General features: G+C 43.4%; 1 protein-coding gene across 1 annotated transcript in view; it reads right to left on the reverse strand.

The window, feature by feature from the left end:
- Positions 1 to 1,014: 1,014 nt before the first annotated feature.
- LOC144262484 (interferon-induced very large GTPase 1-like) overlaps positions 1,015 to 16,753 on the reverse strand; it is a 28,610-nt gene continuing 12,871 nt past the window's right edge. Inside the window, exon 2 of the mRNA XM_077812300.1 lies at positions 1,015 to 10,354. Within this exon, the coding sequence (XP_077668426.1) occupies positions 3,018 to 10,352 (7,335 nt within the window). The 5' untranslated portion in view covers positions 10,353 to 10,354 and the 3' untranslated portion in view covers positions 1,015 to 3,017. The remainder of the gene's footprint in view (positions 10,355 to 16,753) is intronic.

A 16,753-nucleotide genomic window follows, 5' to 3' on the forward strand; every position in this document is an offset into this window, starting at 1 on the left:
TTACCCTGTATAAGCTTTACACAGGGTAAAACAGATTTATTTGGGGTTTGGACCCCATTGGGAGTTGGGCAACTGAGTGTTAAAGACAGGAACACTTCTTAAGCTGCTTTCAATTAAGCCTACAGTTGTTAGGGGACGTGGTTCAGACCTGGGTCTGGGTTTGCAGCAGGCTAGTGGGTCTGACTCAAACCAGGCAGGGCACTGAAGTCCCAAGCTGGGAGGGCAGGGAAAGCAGGGACAGAAGTAGTCTTGGCACATCAGTTGGCAGCTCCAAGTGGGTTTCTGTGATCCAACCCATCACAGGTTCCTCCAGCACTTGCACCAGGAAATTGTCCCCTACACTTTCCAAAAAGTTTCCCAGGGGATGTTTCATAAAAGCTAAACATATGTTCTTTTCCTCTGGAGACACGTCTTTACATTCAAATGTTACTGTCAGACCCGTCAACAGCAGGAAAGGCTGAGCTCTGGAAACATCCTGATCCCTGTGCTAGTTGCCTCTCAGGAAGAAAGTCCTTTTATCTGGCCTGCTCCTTCTGTCTGGCGGTTGGGGAAGATACAAAGAGCTGAGCTGGGATGCTGAGAGAGGTCCACATGAGGGCTAGGATGAGATTTTTTTTGTTTCAAAGTCTCTTTTTAACCCCCTCTAATCCTCCCAAGAGTTCATCCCCTCATTATTTTGTCCACCAATTAGTCCTAATAGCTGCTATACCATTTGGGAGCCATTAATTTCCAGTTTCATATTATCTTGTTTACCACACATAATCTCAGTATAGTCCTTGTACCATATCAGTTGGCCTTTTTTATTTTTTGGGACTAATCCAGTTTCTCTCTGGTTTTCTTGCACTTATTGATAACATTCATTATTGAAAACAACTTTACCTACTTTTTATGATTAATTTTCAAGCAGGCAAAAAGTTATAGTTTAGTGTATCATCTTATGAACCGTCACATGCCTTTTACATTTGAGATTACAATTGGGGTAGTTTTAGGCCCAATAATCACAACAGGCCCCACTCTAATAATACCATAAAATCACTTTATTATCAAAATTTGCATCTTTCAGGTTCTGTAGGATTTAATTTGCTTTATTTTCCATGAGGACAGCTCAGCCATGTTCCAGGACATCAGAAAGAGGCTCTCAATGCTGTTGAAGAAGAGTTAAGTGAATTATTCCACCAGCTCCAATGGAAATAATCACTCTTCCACTGTCTATAGTGCAGTCTTTTTTTAATTTAAATTGAATGTAGTGATTTGGTATCACGCTCCAATGGGTTCAGCTCCTGTTGCTCCAATTTCAAGCTCAACGGAGTGAAAAATCACCAAATTTTTCTCAAATGTGGAGTCTCCAGGAACACACGAAGACCAAGGATAGTGACCACGAACACAATCATAAGTACAAAGTCTTATCTGTACTGCAAATTTAATTGAAGCAATAATTAAAATTACAATTACCCATTGTGATGGACTCGGACCAGAAGGATATAAGAGAGTGATGGGAGGCAGGTATATCAGCCTCAGGATGAGCAGGTCCCTGCTCCCTGGATAGCCAAACAAAGGCTACTCCCGGTCAATTAACGCACCTGATGCCAATTAACCAGTTAAAGCCGTTAGGCTAATGGAGACAGCTGGAACCAATCAAGATCTCACTCATACTGCTTAAAAGCTCTTCTTCCAGTTCCCTCAAGGGAGCCCCGGTGAAAGGAGCTAGAGAAGAGGAACCGTTGCTGAAGCCTGAGGTAAGGGTGAAGCTAGAAAAAGGGGACCACGGGGAAGTGGCCCAAGGAATCAAAGCAGCTCCAGTGGTGAAGGGGAAGCCGCCAACCACTGCTATCATTAGGGTCCCTGGGCTGGAACCCGGAGTAGAGGGTGGGCCCGGGTTTCCTCACCCCTCCCCATGCTCTACGGAGACCCTCTTGAGAGGGGAAGCAGGCCTCGGTCCAGGCAGGAGGCTGAACTGCGCCTACTAGCTCAAAGGAGCAACAGAGGCTCTGGGGTATCCCCCCTTCCCACCTCCCATACTGGCTTGTGATAAAGTAGCTCGGGAGGTGTGACCCTTGCCGCTACACTGAGAAAGGGAGGTCACATTGAGGGCCTTAGCAAGCTTCGGAGGCCACTGAATCTGCCCGGAAGCACATGACCCACCAATACAGGCTCAGAGCTTTGTCACACCATGTCTATACAAATCATACAGAAACCCATGCAATAACTTCTACAGACATACTCACATCCTCAAAGATATTCTAGGGTCTGATGGATCTCTCAACAGACAATCATTGATAGAGGGATGGTTCCTGCTGGGGTTTCCCTTGGGGTCTTCCCACTTTTACCCAACCAAGGAATCTCTTTTATATTGTAGTTCTGACCACACCTAACACCTTATGCATATGCATGAAGGTTTCAGCCCTCTTTTCCTTATCTGTACTTCCACACCCCATGAATATTGGGGTGCCCCATTTTTCAAAGGCTGTTTCTTAGTTCTCCTTATTCTCATTAGCATCTTCGCATAACATGTGTCTATGGCAACTTGTGGTCAGGACAGGACTTTCCATGATGTTACAATCAGGGGTCTCGTGGTCTTGGACAATACATTGCTGTCAGTTGCTGTTTTTCCGTGACATGACCTATTGGCAGATCTTTTACAGTAATCTTGTGACCTTACTGGCATGGAGTTACCTGTAGGTCACCCACTCCTGCCAAGCATTCCTAAGCCTATGGCCTAGTCTAGCTAAGCTAAAATCTTACAGGCCTCAGTCTGTCGGCCTTCCATACCAGCCAGGCTTCACCTACATGTCTAATACACACACAACACTCCTAAATACTGGTTAATCTTACACCGTCTATAACCCTACAATTTAAATCTACTATGCATACATTAATTATAGAAAAAATAGCATATAAATTATCCATTACACTAAATAACACAATAATAAATGGCTGATAAAATAAACTAATTGGCTACAATAACAAAGTCTGGTACATTAATGTCCCCTTTTTATATAGGGGATGCTATACTAATGTTACAGCTGTTTCAGCTCAGAGATTACGGTCTTCTTTTCAATCTGGCCCCACTCTGGAGGGATTGCTCCTTTGCCCTCAAATTTTGCACAATAATCTTGTTCCAGTATTGACCTGAAATGGGACACGAACCATTTCCAGTAAGACTGTGCTGAGTTGTCTGCTGTGATGCTCCAATTGGCATAAGCAGGTCCTGCTTGTCTATAATTTTTATATGGAATTTGATTCTTTTCACAAAGCACCATGAAGTAGTCACTTGCCACAAGACTAGAGCAGATCTCAATGACAAGCTGGTCTGTTCCATACCACTGGGTACCATTCAGGGCCTGAGGACGATGGAAATGAACATTGTGGTCTCCGTCATGACCAGGTATTGTGTTTATGCAAAGAGCCTTGCAAAAGGGACACTGCTCCCAGCACCCACAGAGCTGTTTGAATAGTATTTTATGAGGCTTCAGTTTAAGTGGCTCCATATCAACCACAGCAAATTCCTGTTTCAGGTTTTCTAGGACCAGGGGAAAAGATTTACTCATTGCCTCTTTCAGAAACTCTATGTCCTTTATTTCCTGATGTTCAATGCTTTTCAGATCACTTCTGGGAAGGTCTAAGTAATCTCCAAGTCTGCTGCAAAATTCATCCAGCCACAAGGATACGTTGCCATATTTATCTTTGACAACCCTAGTCGAGTCATGAATAGCTGAAAGAACAAGAGTCTGGAAAGAATCAAGGGAAATATTTAAGAAATTCTTCAGTCTTGGATTTTTCTTGTCTAAACAATAATCATCAACGCATTTCTTGATAAAACTCTCTAAGAAGTCCCGTGGGAAATGAATGTATTGTCTGTACTTCTCAAAGTTTTCCTCCTCTGCCAGGGTTATCAGAATGCTGGTTTCCAGTTTGGATCTATTGCCATTGAAGGCTGAATAGTTAGACCTCATCTCATTGACTATGTCAATGGCAGTCTTGTCATAGACTGCCTGGCGGAGAGCTGCAGAAAGCTTGGTGCATAAGAAATCAGCAAATGTTGTGACGGAGGTGGCTCCTTGGCAGGAAATTTGAAAACATTTAAAGAAATTGTCTCTTTTATTTCCAAGGTAGATGGTTGGATCATTTGCATTCTTAAATGCTCTGTGCATGTCTGCAAACCGTTCTGCTGCCATTTTGCACAGATACAGGGATAACTCTATTTTGTACTCATTATTAAATGTGTATTTTGAGGTTTTGGCTGCAGAGTCCACCTCTCTTCCTATTTCATTCAATATTTCGTGAATGTAACTTTGATTATAATCCATTCTCTGCTGCTCCTTCATATCAATGTTCATCTTAACAAGCTCTATGATGTGAACTGTAACCTGCTCTATGTTCTTTATATCACAGTTATCCAAAGTCTTATGGAAGATGCCTAGTGTTTTCTTCAGGACAATATGCTTGGAAATATCGACAGAAAAACTATTTTTGCAGGAGGAACTTTTAATTTTCTCTGCTATATTGGGTTCCTGTTTAAAATGCTGCAGAAGAATGTTTTCTACATCCATGCTAATGTCAGGTTCCTCAGCAGAAGGGGCATCTGAAGATACTTCATAGACCCATCGTTTCCAAAGGCCGTCAAAGTTTTCTTCCAATGCTGCTTCACTTAGTTCCTCGCCTTTTAATCTCAGAGCCAACTCTTTGCTTCTTTTGAATAGCTCATTTTCATATTCTGACTTCTTTTCAACAAGTTTGCTTTGGTTCTTCTTCAGTTTGATAAGTTCTTCAGACTTCCTCTTAGTTTCATCAATCAGTGACTCTTTCAGATCATTCAGTTTATTTTCAGTACTTGCTTTCCACTGAATTAATATTTCACTGTTTTGATCCTCAGTGAAGAATCTTTCTGTGTCATTCATGATGGCATGATATTTTTCTTTAACTTCTTCTTCAAGGTTTCTCCTGGTGACATGCTGAATTTCTCTCTTCTTAATTCGATTGTTCAGTTTTGTTTGCAGCTCTAGCATGTGACTTCTCAGCTGCCAGGTCCATTGGTTAAACATTGTTTCTAACCGGTTGTACGCTGCAATCTCCAGCGTGTTCTTGAAGCTGAAAACAAAGTTCTCATTTAATAAAGCCTTCCACAAATCACCAATTCGGACTCTTAACTCTGACAGCCTTAAAACACTGCCCTTGGATTCCTTTGTGGCAGCCATGAGAATCTTGCTCTTTAGTTCCTGCACATTTTGGCTGTAACTGGGATTCGGAGGTGCCATTGGTGGGTCTCCTTCCCAGAGGTGAGCGAAGTAATGAATGTGGGTGTTCACATCAAATCGGATAACGTCACTAAAGCGGTTTACATCACAGAACTCTTGCTGGGCTGCAGTAATTGTCATTTCATCTAACTTTTGTTGGAGGCGTCTTTGTCCTTCCATATTCTGTTCTTTTGCAGTTATTTCTCCAACGTTTTGGTGTACAAACAAACAGCTTGGGAAGAGCTTTACTTGCTTCATCCTCAGAAATGCCTGGACAGCGATCTGCAGGACATCTTGCATTTCTGAAGGGTTTTCACCAAAAATATTGATCAGAGTCATGTTGCCAAGACCAATGACAAAGGTGGCTAGCTCGTTATCATGATTGAGTGTTGATTTACTGGTTAGTTCCATGGCCCGAAGCCCTTCAGTATCAACGACTAGGATATAATCAATGTGCAGACTTTGTTGGAGATTCTCATCCACTTTAATTAGCTGCATGAATGCTCCCCTGGTGCATCTCCCTGCACTGACACTAAACTGAAGACCAAACATGGCATTTAGCAATGTTGACTTCCCAGTACTCTGGATGCCAAGCACTGAAAGGACAAACACCTTTTTGTCTCCTAACTTCTCAGTCAACTTGTCAAAAACTGCTCTCACCCATTTCAGTGGCACGTAGGAAGCATCACCATCCATCAGCTCAATGGGATACCCTGAAGCCATCAGGTCAGCTGCAATTTGTGGAAGTTCAAGAAAATGTTGATCTTCTTGAGGCAAAGTACCAAGCGCTTCATAAATCTGAGCAACCTCTCTCAAAATATGTTCAAGGCCAATCGTAGAAGCAGTTATCTCAGCTGAGACGGTTTCCAAGTTACTTTTCAATACATTTTCTGAGTCACCATTTTCTCCTGGGTCTGTTTCTTCCAGCAGTTGTGACCACAGGACATGGTATTTTTGGCGAAGTTCTGCAAGGCGGTCAGAGCTCAAGTCATCCATAAATACTTTCAACCACTGCAGGAAATATTTTTTGGTGGTCTCTGAATGGGACTGGAGAATTTCCAGCACCGACCTCATTAAATCATTGAGGGAGGATGCTCTCCTTATCTGATCATGTCGTATAGCACGTTTCTCTGATTCAATTTGGCTCCGGTGCTGTTCAATGCTTCTCTTCCTTTTATCGTGTACACGGGTAAGTTCCTTATCTTTCTTACACCACTTGTGCCATAATTCTCCTTGAAGAGGCAATAGCTTCTCCTTCATGCCCAGTAAGTTATTCTCCTTGAAGAGGGCCATCACTGTCTGTGCCATTAACTTGGCTTGCTTACACTCTTCTTCGTCTTCATCAATGAGAAAACCATGCTGGTGAGCAATTTCTACACAGGTTTCAAGACTACAAGTGAGGTTCGAACCAGCCAATAAATCTTTGATTGTTGTTGACAGTTCATCAATTAATTCTGCTTCATTTCTGTTCTTCATGCCTATTTTTATGTTTAGATTGGATTTACCTGCCGCAAAGTTTTCTTTTTCAGTAAAAAGACATACAAAAGGCTTTGGAGATTTCAGGAAATCACTTACAATTTGCTTGCCTATTTTGTTCTCATCAGAAGTTGTAAAGAGAACCACATTTATAGAAGCTATCTCCTGTAAAAATCTGACTTGTTGCTCATGCTCTCTTGCATCCCCATGAAGATTAGTGAATGCGATGCAACTGTCAAATCTGTCATCATCCTTTCCACCTGGGCAGTACCAGGAGATTTCTACAACACCGTTCATCAGGAGACAATCTTTGCTGCTGCCTCTACAATCACGATGGAAAAAAATGTCATGCTTGTGCTTACTCAGCAGAGCATTCAGGATCTTAGACTTTGAAGAATGAGGTGAATTACCAATCCGTGTGAAGGACACCACAGGTGTATCTGCTTGATAAATCAGTTTATTTTTATAATTTTTAATGCTAGTCTCCTCTCCTGATTTCTCAACATGTTGCCAACTCTTTTTAACTTGTGTAAGGGACCAAAGAGGGAATTCTATTTGTGAAGTACAAGGATTGGGCACCAGAAGTGGGAGTGCAAACTGGCAGAAAGCGAGCTTTGTTGAAAGATATTGTCTCATGAAATTATCTGCACAATTAAAAATTGCCATCTGGACGTCCATTGGGTGCACGTGTGTCTGCCTTGGTGTAACAGACTCATTAGTTCCCTCATCGTCATTTAAAAAGTCCTCGTAGATATCTGAGGTTGCCTCTGAGGATTCGTTCACCTCGCTTGACGTGTTCAAGGCACTTGTTCTTTCTTGTTTTGTTTTACAGTCATCTTTGCAAACCAGATACCGTACCCGATAGTCCAGCATCAACAGCTTTTGCAAAAAATGAAATGGCAGTTCACTCTCAGTGTTGGGCTGGCTGTCATGTAAAGAGGTCTTGTCAATCACATGGAAATCTGCCATCCCCATTTTCCTCGGATAGTAGTTTTCAAGTCCAAGTCGTTTGATCAAATTGAGAAAGTCTTGAGGTTTGAATCCTTCAGATATTTTACCATCATTTGGTGGTGCTTGGGGCTGTGGCTTTGGTAGGGCTATCTGCTTAGCCCTTTGACAGACATTCCTTAGTTCTTTTTTTATATCCTGTTTGTGCAGATTGCTACTGGAAGGTTCATATTCTCCTTTTATAAGGGTATTTAGGTCTCTTTCCAGGGCATTCCAGTCATCACATGCATTAGGCTTCATAAAGACATTAGCTACATCACCTGACAACAAGTGTCCCAGGTGACACTTCATAAAAGTAAAACGTTTGTTCTTCTCCTCTGGAGACATGTCTTTGAATTCAGCTGCTGTCACTGTCAGACCTGTCAATAAGAGGAAAGCCTGAGCTCTGGAAACATCCTGACCCCTAAGCGTCAAATATCCCTCATGTGCCTTTTGCATTTCCTTTAACATGAAGTTAATTTCTGGGCACCCGAGGAGATACTGAAAAGTGTGACTGTCCACCTGGTATCCTGCGCTGGCTGCAATGGAGAGCAATAACAGCTCTATGTCTATCTGCTCTCGGCCCTGTAGAGCCTTCTGCAAGGAACCCAAAGCTAAGCTCACATCCAAGCTGGCCTTTACTTTTGCTTCCTCCACTGCTGCTGCAGAGGACATAGGGTCATAAGTAACTTCCTGTATGTAATTCTTCATTTCCTGTAGGACTTGAATGAAATCAACAAATTCAGAAACACGGATAGATTTTTGCTGCTTTTCTTCAGCATGAAAGATCCACTGCATAATGGAGGAAGATTTGGGGAAATTCTTAACTGAATAGACATGAGAGTCCAGAAGGCAGCGCAGCAGAGATCTGATGTATTCAGTATTTTGTGCAGGTAAATCTTTGCACAGTGAAACTGTGTTTTCCAGGAAATCCTGAAGCACCTTATCCGACAGGCAAACGTCAATCCAGGTCCTGCTGTGTTTTGTTTTTTCATGTAGCTTCTGTTTAAAATTGAGCAGAGTCACCAGCTGTTCTTCATCCCCAGTGACTTCCCAGGTCTTCATTTCCTCTAAAAACAATTTGGCCTCATCCACTGCACTGACTAACTCCTCCCCAACCAATGTACTTGCACTTAGCTTTGTTAGGGCTTCATAGGCCCTTGTGAGGCTGCTGCTCATTTGATAAACATCTTTAAAGTCTTGTCTGTGATTGGACAGGATTACCTCCCACACTGGAATCAGCTGAGAGCCTCTGTCAATGACACTCCAGGTTTTGTTACTAATCATAAGCCCAGATTTCCATGCTGTGAGTGAATCCACTCCAGGTGGGCCTCCTGTCTTGGTCACAAACAGCTGAATCTCTGTTTGCATTTGTTTTCTATCTGTGCCCTGAAATGAGGCTTCAGAACCTGATTTTGATGCGGTAACACCAGCTGCAATGCTCCAACCGAAGCCACTATAGCTGCCCCCAACATAAGAGCTGAGCGCATCAGATGTTTGTTTCTTCACCTCGTCCAGCTGCTCTGCCCGGAATCCCTCAGAAGACGCTTTCCACCAGAATATCCCACCCAAGTGAAGCGGACCCTGGTTTACGTGAGACCCGAATCGGTTGAAGAAACTCCTGCCCCTGCTCTTCAGCATGTTGAGCTTGTCCGGCTCTGGGGTGTGACTCAAAAGCTGCTCGATCTCTTTTAACTCTTGCAGTGCTGCCCTGGAAAGTCGAAGCTGAGCCTTGGGGAAGTGGCATGAGGCCAGTGGGATGTAGTTGTACTTGGTGGTGCAAATGTAGGTGTGTTCTGAGCGGGATCTGTGGGTTTGTTCGGACCCTGAAGAGCTGCTGTAATCTGTGCTGGTTTCAGCACTAAACCCCCCAAACCCACCTTTGGCTGCGACGCTAATGCTGAAACCCAGCTTTTCCATGGTCCTGGTGAACGAGGACTCTGCTTCGGCAGATGAAAACTCCTTTTTCTCAAACAACGGCCCTTGCTCTGGACCAAAGAGCTTGAACCCTTCTGGGATGTCTATGAGCTGCTCTCGCTTCTCCACCATCTCTGCAAGCTTGTTGGTTTTGTAAATGCCCTGCAGGGCCAGCCCTCCTGATGCCCATCTCAGAAGGTCCTTGTCAGGGAGATTCTCACTCTGGGACACCGACTCCTCCAGGAGGTCTAACTGTTTGTGCACATTCTCTGTCACTTCCTTCAAAGGCTTCTCAGATGGTGCCCAGTACTGTGGGGATATGTCCATAGCTATCCACAGCTCCTCCTCTTTCTTTCTCACAGCTTCCTCAGGGCGGCTCCTGCCTTTCTCCTGCATTTCTTTTAGCTCCTTCAGTGCTGACTTAGCCTGCTCCTGCCTCTTCTTTAGCATCTCCAAGCGTTGCTCCTGCAGCTGTGTCATTGTTGCCTTGCTGTCTGTCTTAAGTAGTTCTTGGAGGGCCTGCTTTTCCCATGTGTGCTGTACGTCGCATTCTAACTTTCGGAAGTCTTCATATCGCAGGTGTTTCAAGGCTTGGATAGAGGTAACTCCAAGTTGTTTGTGCAGTTTAGGCAGCCAGTACTCTGCACTCAGACCCACTGATTCCAGTCTCTTGGCTAGTCCATCCTTGGCAGGATCTCCCTGCACTGAATTCTTGGGTTTTTCCTTTCCCGTAGACATGGCTGTGAAATGGAGTAGAAAAATAATATCACACTTCCATGAAGCTGTCTCTCCTTCCCTACCTCCACCTGCTCCATTCCCAGCCTTATGCAATATATAATGGGCTACACTGTGGTGCTTAGCCACAACCAGGGTGGATAAGAAATTATGAGTTTTAAAAAATAAAATAAAATTAAGGATTTTTGTGTTTAATTTAAATATATATTTTTCTTTTTAAAAATAAACCTATTTTAAATTATATTTGAAATTATCAAAATATATTTTAAGGCCTAAACTTACTATGATGTATTAAAATCATTTAAATTAAACACAATTAATATTAAGTAGTACATTTGTTGGCTAATTTTTAAAGAAAGGTCAAACCACTGAATGGCTGGAAGTCATTATCTAAGCACCTGGAACCAGAGTTTGCCGAAGGACTAAACCAGCTTTTGACAGCAGTAGCCTCTTCTGCAGGTGCAGCGAACATTTTCTTCATCTCAGTTTATTCAACTAGGTCAGTTCATTCAAAGTTAAGAAACTAACTGGGAATTGATGAAGCAGGAACTCTTGTTTTTCTCTTCCAATCTATGAATAAAAGCTAAGTGTGAGAGAATGAGATCTACTGGTTCTAAAACCCTGAAGATTGGGATGAACAGAAACAATCTTTCAATTTACTACCCACAGATAATGCTTCCTTTAATAAATCTGTCAGTTTTAAATATGAAATATGTTTTAATAAATGTTTTTCTTATATTCAGCACATTTAAGGTAGTTTTATTTAACTAATAAGAACAAAACTTTAAATGCACTTTTTGCACATTTTCACATGAATTCCAATTTCTATTAAAATAGAGCTTGACACAAATCATAAGTAAAAAATTAAACAATTTCAGAAATAAGAAATTCATCATTCACCATTTTCCTAATATAATAAAGAAATGTAAAAATTAAGAATCCAAATAAATGTATGTTAGGCTATGTAATTATTTAAATAAATTTGTATAGATATAGTGTATCCTCCTGGTTAGCAAAAAGTACCACCAAATTTAGTGTGAAGGCTCTAATTCATAGATGAATCATAGAATATTAGGGTTGGAAGGGACCTCAGGAGATCATCTAGTCCAACCCCCTGCTCAAAGCAGGACCAATCCCCAATTTTTGCCCCAGATCCCTAAATGGCCCCCTCAAGGATTGAACTCACAACCCTGGGTTTAGCAGGCCAATGCTCAAACCACTGAGCTATCCCTCCCCCCCTTGCAAATCAACATGTTTTTCATAGTTAGCAACCACTGAGACTCAACATTTCTTTACATAAGTGTAAGCAGTGTCAGGATGAGCTCCACCCTGACATCTGGTGGTGAGGTGTGGCAAGTTGTGGAAAAGAACTTCAGGGGCCGATGTCATTTGCATAGGCACACCCACCACGCCTAGAATGAGACCATAGCTGCTCAAATGGTCACTTTGGCTGCTGTGGGATCCCCAGCGTCTCTGTTATTGGGGCAGGAAGAATAAATTGTTATTACCCTGATTATGGGAACTGTGCTTGGAACTGTACGTGGCCTTTTGTTATGATGGAGGGATTCACCATCAACTAAGTAGCACTCGCTAGGCAAGGGTCATGGGTTCCAAAACTGTGTGAATAGAGAGAGGCTGGGGACAAGTATTAATACTTGGTGGCATGGGCCCCTTGGTGAGGGCCTTCCATGCTAATTGCACTTCCTCCTCTCTCCACTGTGGAATATCAGAGCTAATTTTGATTTCATTAGAAGTCTAGTTATAGGCTGCTGAGCTCACTTTGGGCTGACAGTGCACCAGCACTGGGGCTCCCCTACTACAAGCTGAATTCACCTAAGAGCTGAAATCACTGAGTGTTGTGTTAAGTAGTGGGGGAGCCTGAAGATCTATTGTGGAGCAGTTTGCGGCACGGCTGGTGAAGCAGTTCGACGCGGAGCAGTGTGTGGATGGCAGGAGCTGCTTGTGGGTCGTGGAGCTGAGCGAAGGAGTTCGTGGGGCAGCTGGCGGAGCGGAGCGCAGCTGAGCGAAGGAGTTCGTGGGGCGGCTGGCGGAGCGGAGCGCAGCTGAGCGAAGGAGTTTGTGGGGCGGCTGGCGGAGCGGAGCGCCGCTATGGAGCTATGGGGCGGTCAGCTTCAGATCATGTAAGGTGCCTCTTACCCCCGTCCCATTTCCACCCAGGTTGGGAGGTAAAGCTCCGCAGATAAACTTTCGAACTCTGGGGCTGCCCTGACCAGGGACAGAGACATTTGGGGCATTGGACTTTTGGGACTTTGGGTGATTTGGGGTTGCTGGACTCAAGAACCAAAGGGAAAAGGGCATGCCCCAATTTGCTCATGGGTTGTGTTATGAATCCTGTTGGTGGTGTTTCCCCAACATAATGCCACATTGTTTCTCTCTGTTATTAAAAGGCTTTTGCTACACTCAGGCTATGTGCTTGCGAGAGGGGAAGTATTGCCTCTTGGAGGCGCCCAGCGGGGGTGGTATATATTTGTCCCAGGTCACTGGGTGGGGGCTCGAGCCGGTTTGCATTGTGTTATTGGAATGGATCCCCTAGATATTGAACCCGGCCCTTGTTGCTGCCAACTCTGACGGGCAGAAGGGTTACATAAGTATCTAAAGGTACAAATGCAAAGCAAGATTAAAATTATTTAAATCAATAATTCCTGCTTGCTGATTTAAATCAGGATTAAAATCAGTTATTTAAATGGCTTTGATTTAAATCAGTGCACCCTTGCTACAGCGCTGGGTAGGGTGTGATGTGGTGCTGTTGAGGTGCTCTGGGAGGGGTTGTGTCAGGGGTAGGAAAACATAGTATGTGATCATGTAATTAAAGGCTGTACCATTAAGGCTGCGTGGCAACCTTATTTCTGGCATTTCCTACCTTCTGAGTGCTTAACTTGGTAACCGTAGTAATGTTCTTTTAACATAGGTTGTGTGTGTGCACGCAAGTCATTTCCTAAGTTTTTTTTTTAAAAGTTTTTCAACGGCAATTCCATCATCTGGCATCATATTGACGACCACATGGGTCATCAGCAGGGTCAGAACCTTTAGAGCCGCCGCACAGACCTCTGCCACTTGAGGTAACTGAGTAACTGATAGCAGTAGCAGGTTGTTACCCAGTCTCCTTGCCCACCAAGTCCTAGTCTCACCTCTCCAGATTCCTGAACTTGGGCCTGTCGCCTAAACATTTATCCCTCTCACTCTCTGCTCCTGCAGCTGCTCCCCCACTTTCCCTCCTGATCTGATCCTAAACCCAGCCCCCACCCAACATTTATCCCCCAACCTGCTTCTGAACCCCACCCTCACCTTTAGCCCCACTAAGCTGCTTCCAAACCTGCTCCCTCCCCCTTAGCCCTGCTGACCAGCCCCTACCCAAGGCCTCTATCCTAAGCCTTGACAGCTGGCTCATGGACACAAGACCCACCTCCCATACCCTAGCTCTTTCAGCTGCTGCTTGTTCCCACCATTTAGCCCTTCCAGCCTGCACTAGGATCTCCGGCACCTCACCCTTAGCCCTGGAACCCTTTCCTGACACTTTAATCTCCCCAGGCTGCTCCTGAACCCACCCCCCATCTGTTCCTGAATCCTGCCTGCCCCCAACACCCTACCTGCCTGCCCAGCACCTGCCCCCTTAACACCACCAGTCCTGCTCCTAGGTCTATGCCTGGCTTTGCTCTGCTGAGCTCATGTAAGCACTGATTTCTACACTGAATCCCTGAGGGGATGATCCATTAATAGAGAATCTCTATGTCCTAGTGAAGATGAAAGGATGAAAAATGATAAAATACAGGCAGGGTCTGATCAGAAACAGTAAAATGAAAAAGAGTCCCATTCAATTACATGGTGTAGTGGCAGACAGCTAAAAAGGGGACAAGTTTTTAAAGTGCTTATATACCAATGCTAGAAGTCTAAGTAATAAAATGGGTGAACTAGAGAGCCTCGTATTCAATGAGGATATTGATATAATAGACATCACAGAAACTTGGTGGAATGAGGATAATCAATGGGACACAGTAATACCAGGGTACAAAATCTATCGGAAGGACAGAACAGGTCGTGCTGGTGGGGGAGTGGCACTATATGTGAAAGAAAGCATAGAATCAAATGAAGTAAAAATCGTAAATGAACCAAACTTTACCATAGAATCTCTATGGATAGAAATTCAGTGCTCTAATAATAAGACTATAGCAGTGGGGATATATTACCGACCACCTGACCAGGATGGTGATAGTGACTGTGAAATGCTCGGGGAGATTAGAGAGGCTATTAAAATAAAAAACTCAATAATAATAATCATGGGGGATTTCAATTATTTCCATATGGACGGGGTACATGTCACCTCAGGACGGGATGCAGAGATAAAGTTTCTTGATACCTTAAATGACTGCTTCTTGGAGCAGCTGGTCCTGGAACCCACCAGAGGATTTAGTCCTAAGTAGAGCACAGGATCTGGTCCAAGAAGTGAATATAGCTGGACCGCTTGGTAATAGTGACCATAATATAATTAAATTTAATATCCCTGCAGCAGGAAAAACACCGCAGCGGCCCAGTGCTGCAGCATTTAATTTCAGAAAGGGGAACTACACAAAAATGAGGTTAGTTAAATAGAAATTAAAGGTACAGCGCCAAAAGTGAAATCTCTGCAAGCTGCGTGGAAACTTTTTAAAGACACCATAATAGAAGCTCAACATAAATGTATACCCCAAATTAAAAAACACAGTAAGAGAACTGAAAAAGAGCCACCGTGGTTAAACAACAAAGTAGAAGAAGCAGTGAGAGGCAAAAAGGCATCCTTTAAAAAGTGTTAGTTAAATCCTAGTGAGGAAAATAGAAAGGAGCGTAAACACTGGCAAATGAAATGTAAAAATACAATTAGGAAGGCCAAAAAAGAATTTGAGGAACAGTTAGCTAAGACTCAAAAAATAATAGCAAATTTTTTGTAAGTACATCAGAAGCAGGAAGCCTGCTAAACAACCAGTGGGGCCACTGGACGATCGAGGTGTGAAAGGAGCACTCAAGGACGATAAGGCCATTGCGGAGAAACTAAATGAATTCGTTGCATCGGTCTTCACAGCTGAGGATGTGAGGGAGATTCCCAAACCTGAGCCATTCTTTTTATGTGACAGATTCATAGATTCATAGATATTTAGGTCAGAAGGGACCATTATGATCATCTAGTCTGACCTCCTGCACAACGCAGGCCACAGAATTTCACCCACCACTCCTACAAAAAAAACCTCACACCTATATCTGTGCTATTGAAGTCCTCAAATTGTAGTTTAAAGACCTCAAGGAGCAGAGAATCCTCCAGCAAGTGACCCGTGCCCCATGCTACAGAGGAAGGCGAAAAACCTCCAGGGCCTCTTCCAATCTGCCCTGGAGGAAAATTCCTTCCCGACCCCAAATATGGCGATCAGCTAAACCCTGAGCATATGGGCAAGATTCATCAGCCAGATACTACAGAAAATTCTTTCCCAGGTAACTTGGATCTTACCCCATCTAAAACCCATCACAGGCCATTGGGCCTATTTACCATGAATATTTAATTACCAAAACCATGTTATCCCATCATACCATCTCCTCCATAAACTTATCGAGTTTAATCTTAAAGCAAGATAGATCTTTTGCCCCCACTACTTCCCTCGGAAGGCTATTCCAAAACTTCACTCCTCTGATGGTTAGAAACCTTCGTCTAATTTCTAATCTAAATTTCCTAGTGGCCAGTTTATATCCATTTGTTCTTGTGTCCACATTGGTACTGAGTTTAAATAATTCCTCTCCCTCTCTGGTATTTATCCCTCTGATATATTTATAGAGAGCAATCATATCTCCCCTCAGCCTTCTTTTAGTTAGGCTAAACAAGCCAAGCTCCCTGAGTCTCCTTTCATAAGACAAGTTTTCCATTCCTTGGATCATCCTAGTAGCCCTTCTCTGTACCTGTTCCAGTTTGAATTCATCCTTCTTAAACATGGGAGACCAGAACTGCACACAGTACTCCAGGTGAGGTCTCACCAGTGCCTTATATAACGGTACTAAAACCTCCTTATCCCTACTGGAAATACCTCTCCTGATGCATCCCAAGACGACATTAGCTTTTTTCACAGCCATATCACATTGGCAGCTCATAGTCATCCTATCATCAACCAATACTCCAAGGTCCTTTTCCTCCTCCGTTACTTCTAGTTGATGCGTCCCTAGCTTATAACTAAAATTCTTGTTATTAATCCCTAAATGCATGACCTTACACTTCTCACTATTAAATTTCATCCTATTCCTATTACTCCAGTTTACAAGGTCATCCAGATCCTCCTGTAGGGTATCCCTGTCCTTCTCTAAATTAGCAATACCTCCCAGCTTTGTATCATCTGCAAACTTTATTAGCACACTCCCACTTTTTGTGCCCA

The sequence above is a fragment of the Eretmochelys imbricata genome, chromosome 3 (assembly GCF_965152235.1).
Source record: "Eretmochelys imbricata isolate rEreImb1 chromosome 3, rEreImb1.hap1, whole genome shotgun sequence".
NCBI lineage: Eukaryota > Metazoa > Chordata > Testudines > Cheloniidae > Eretmochelys > Eretmochelys imbricata.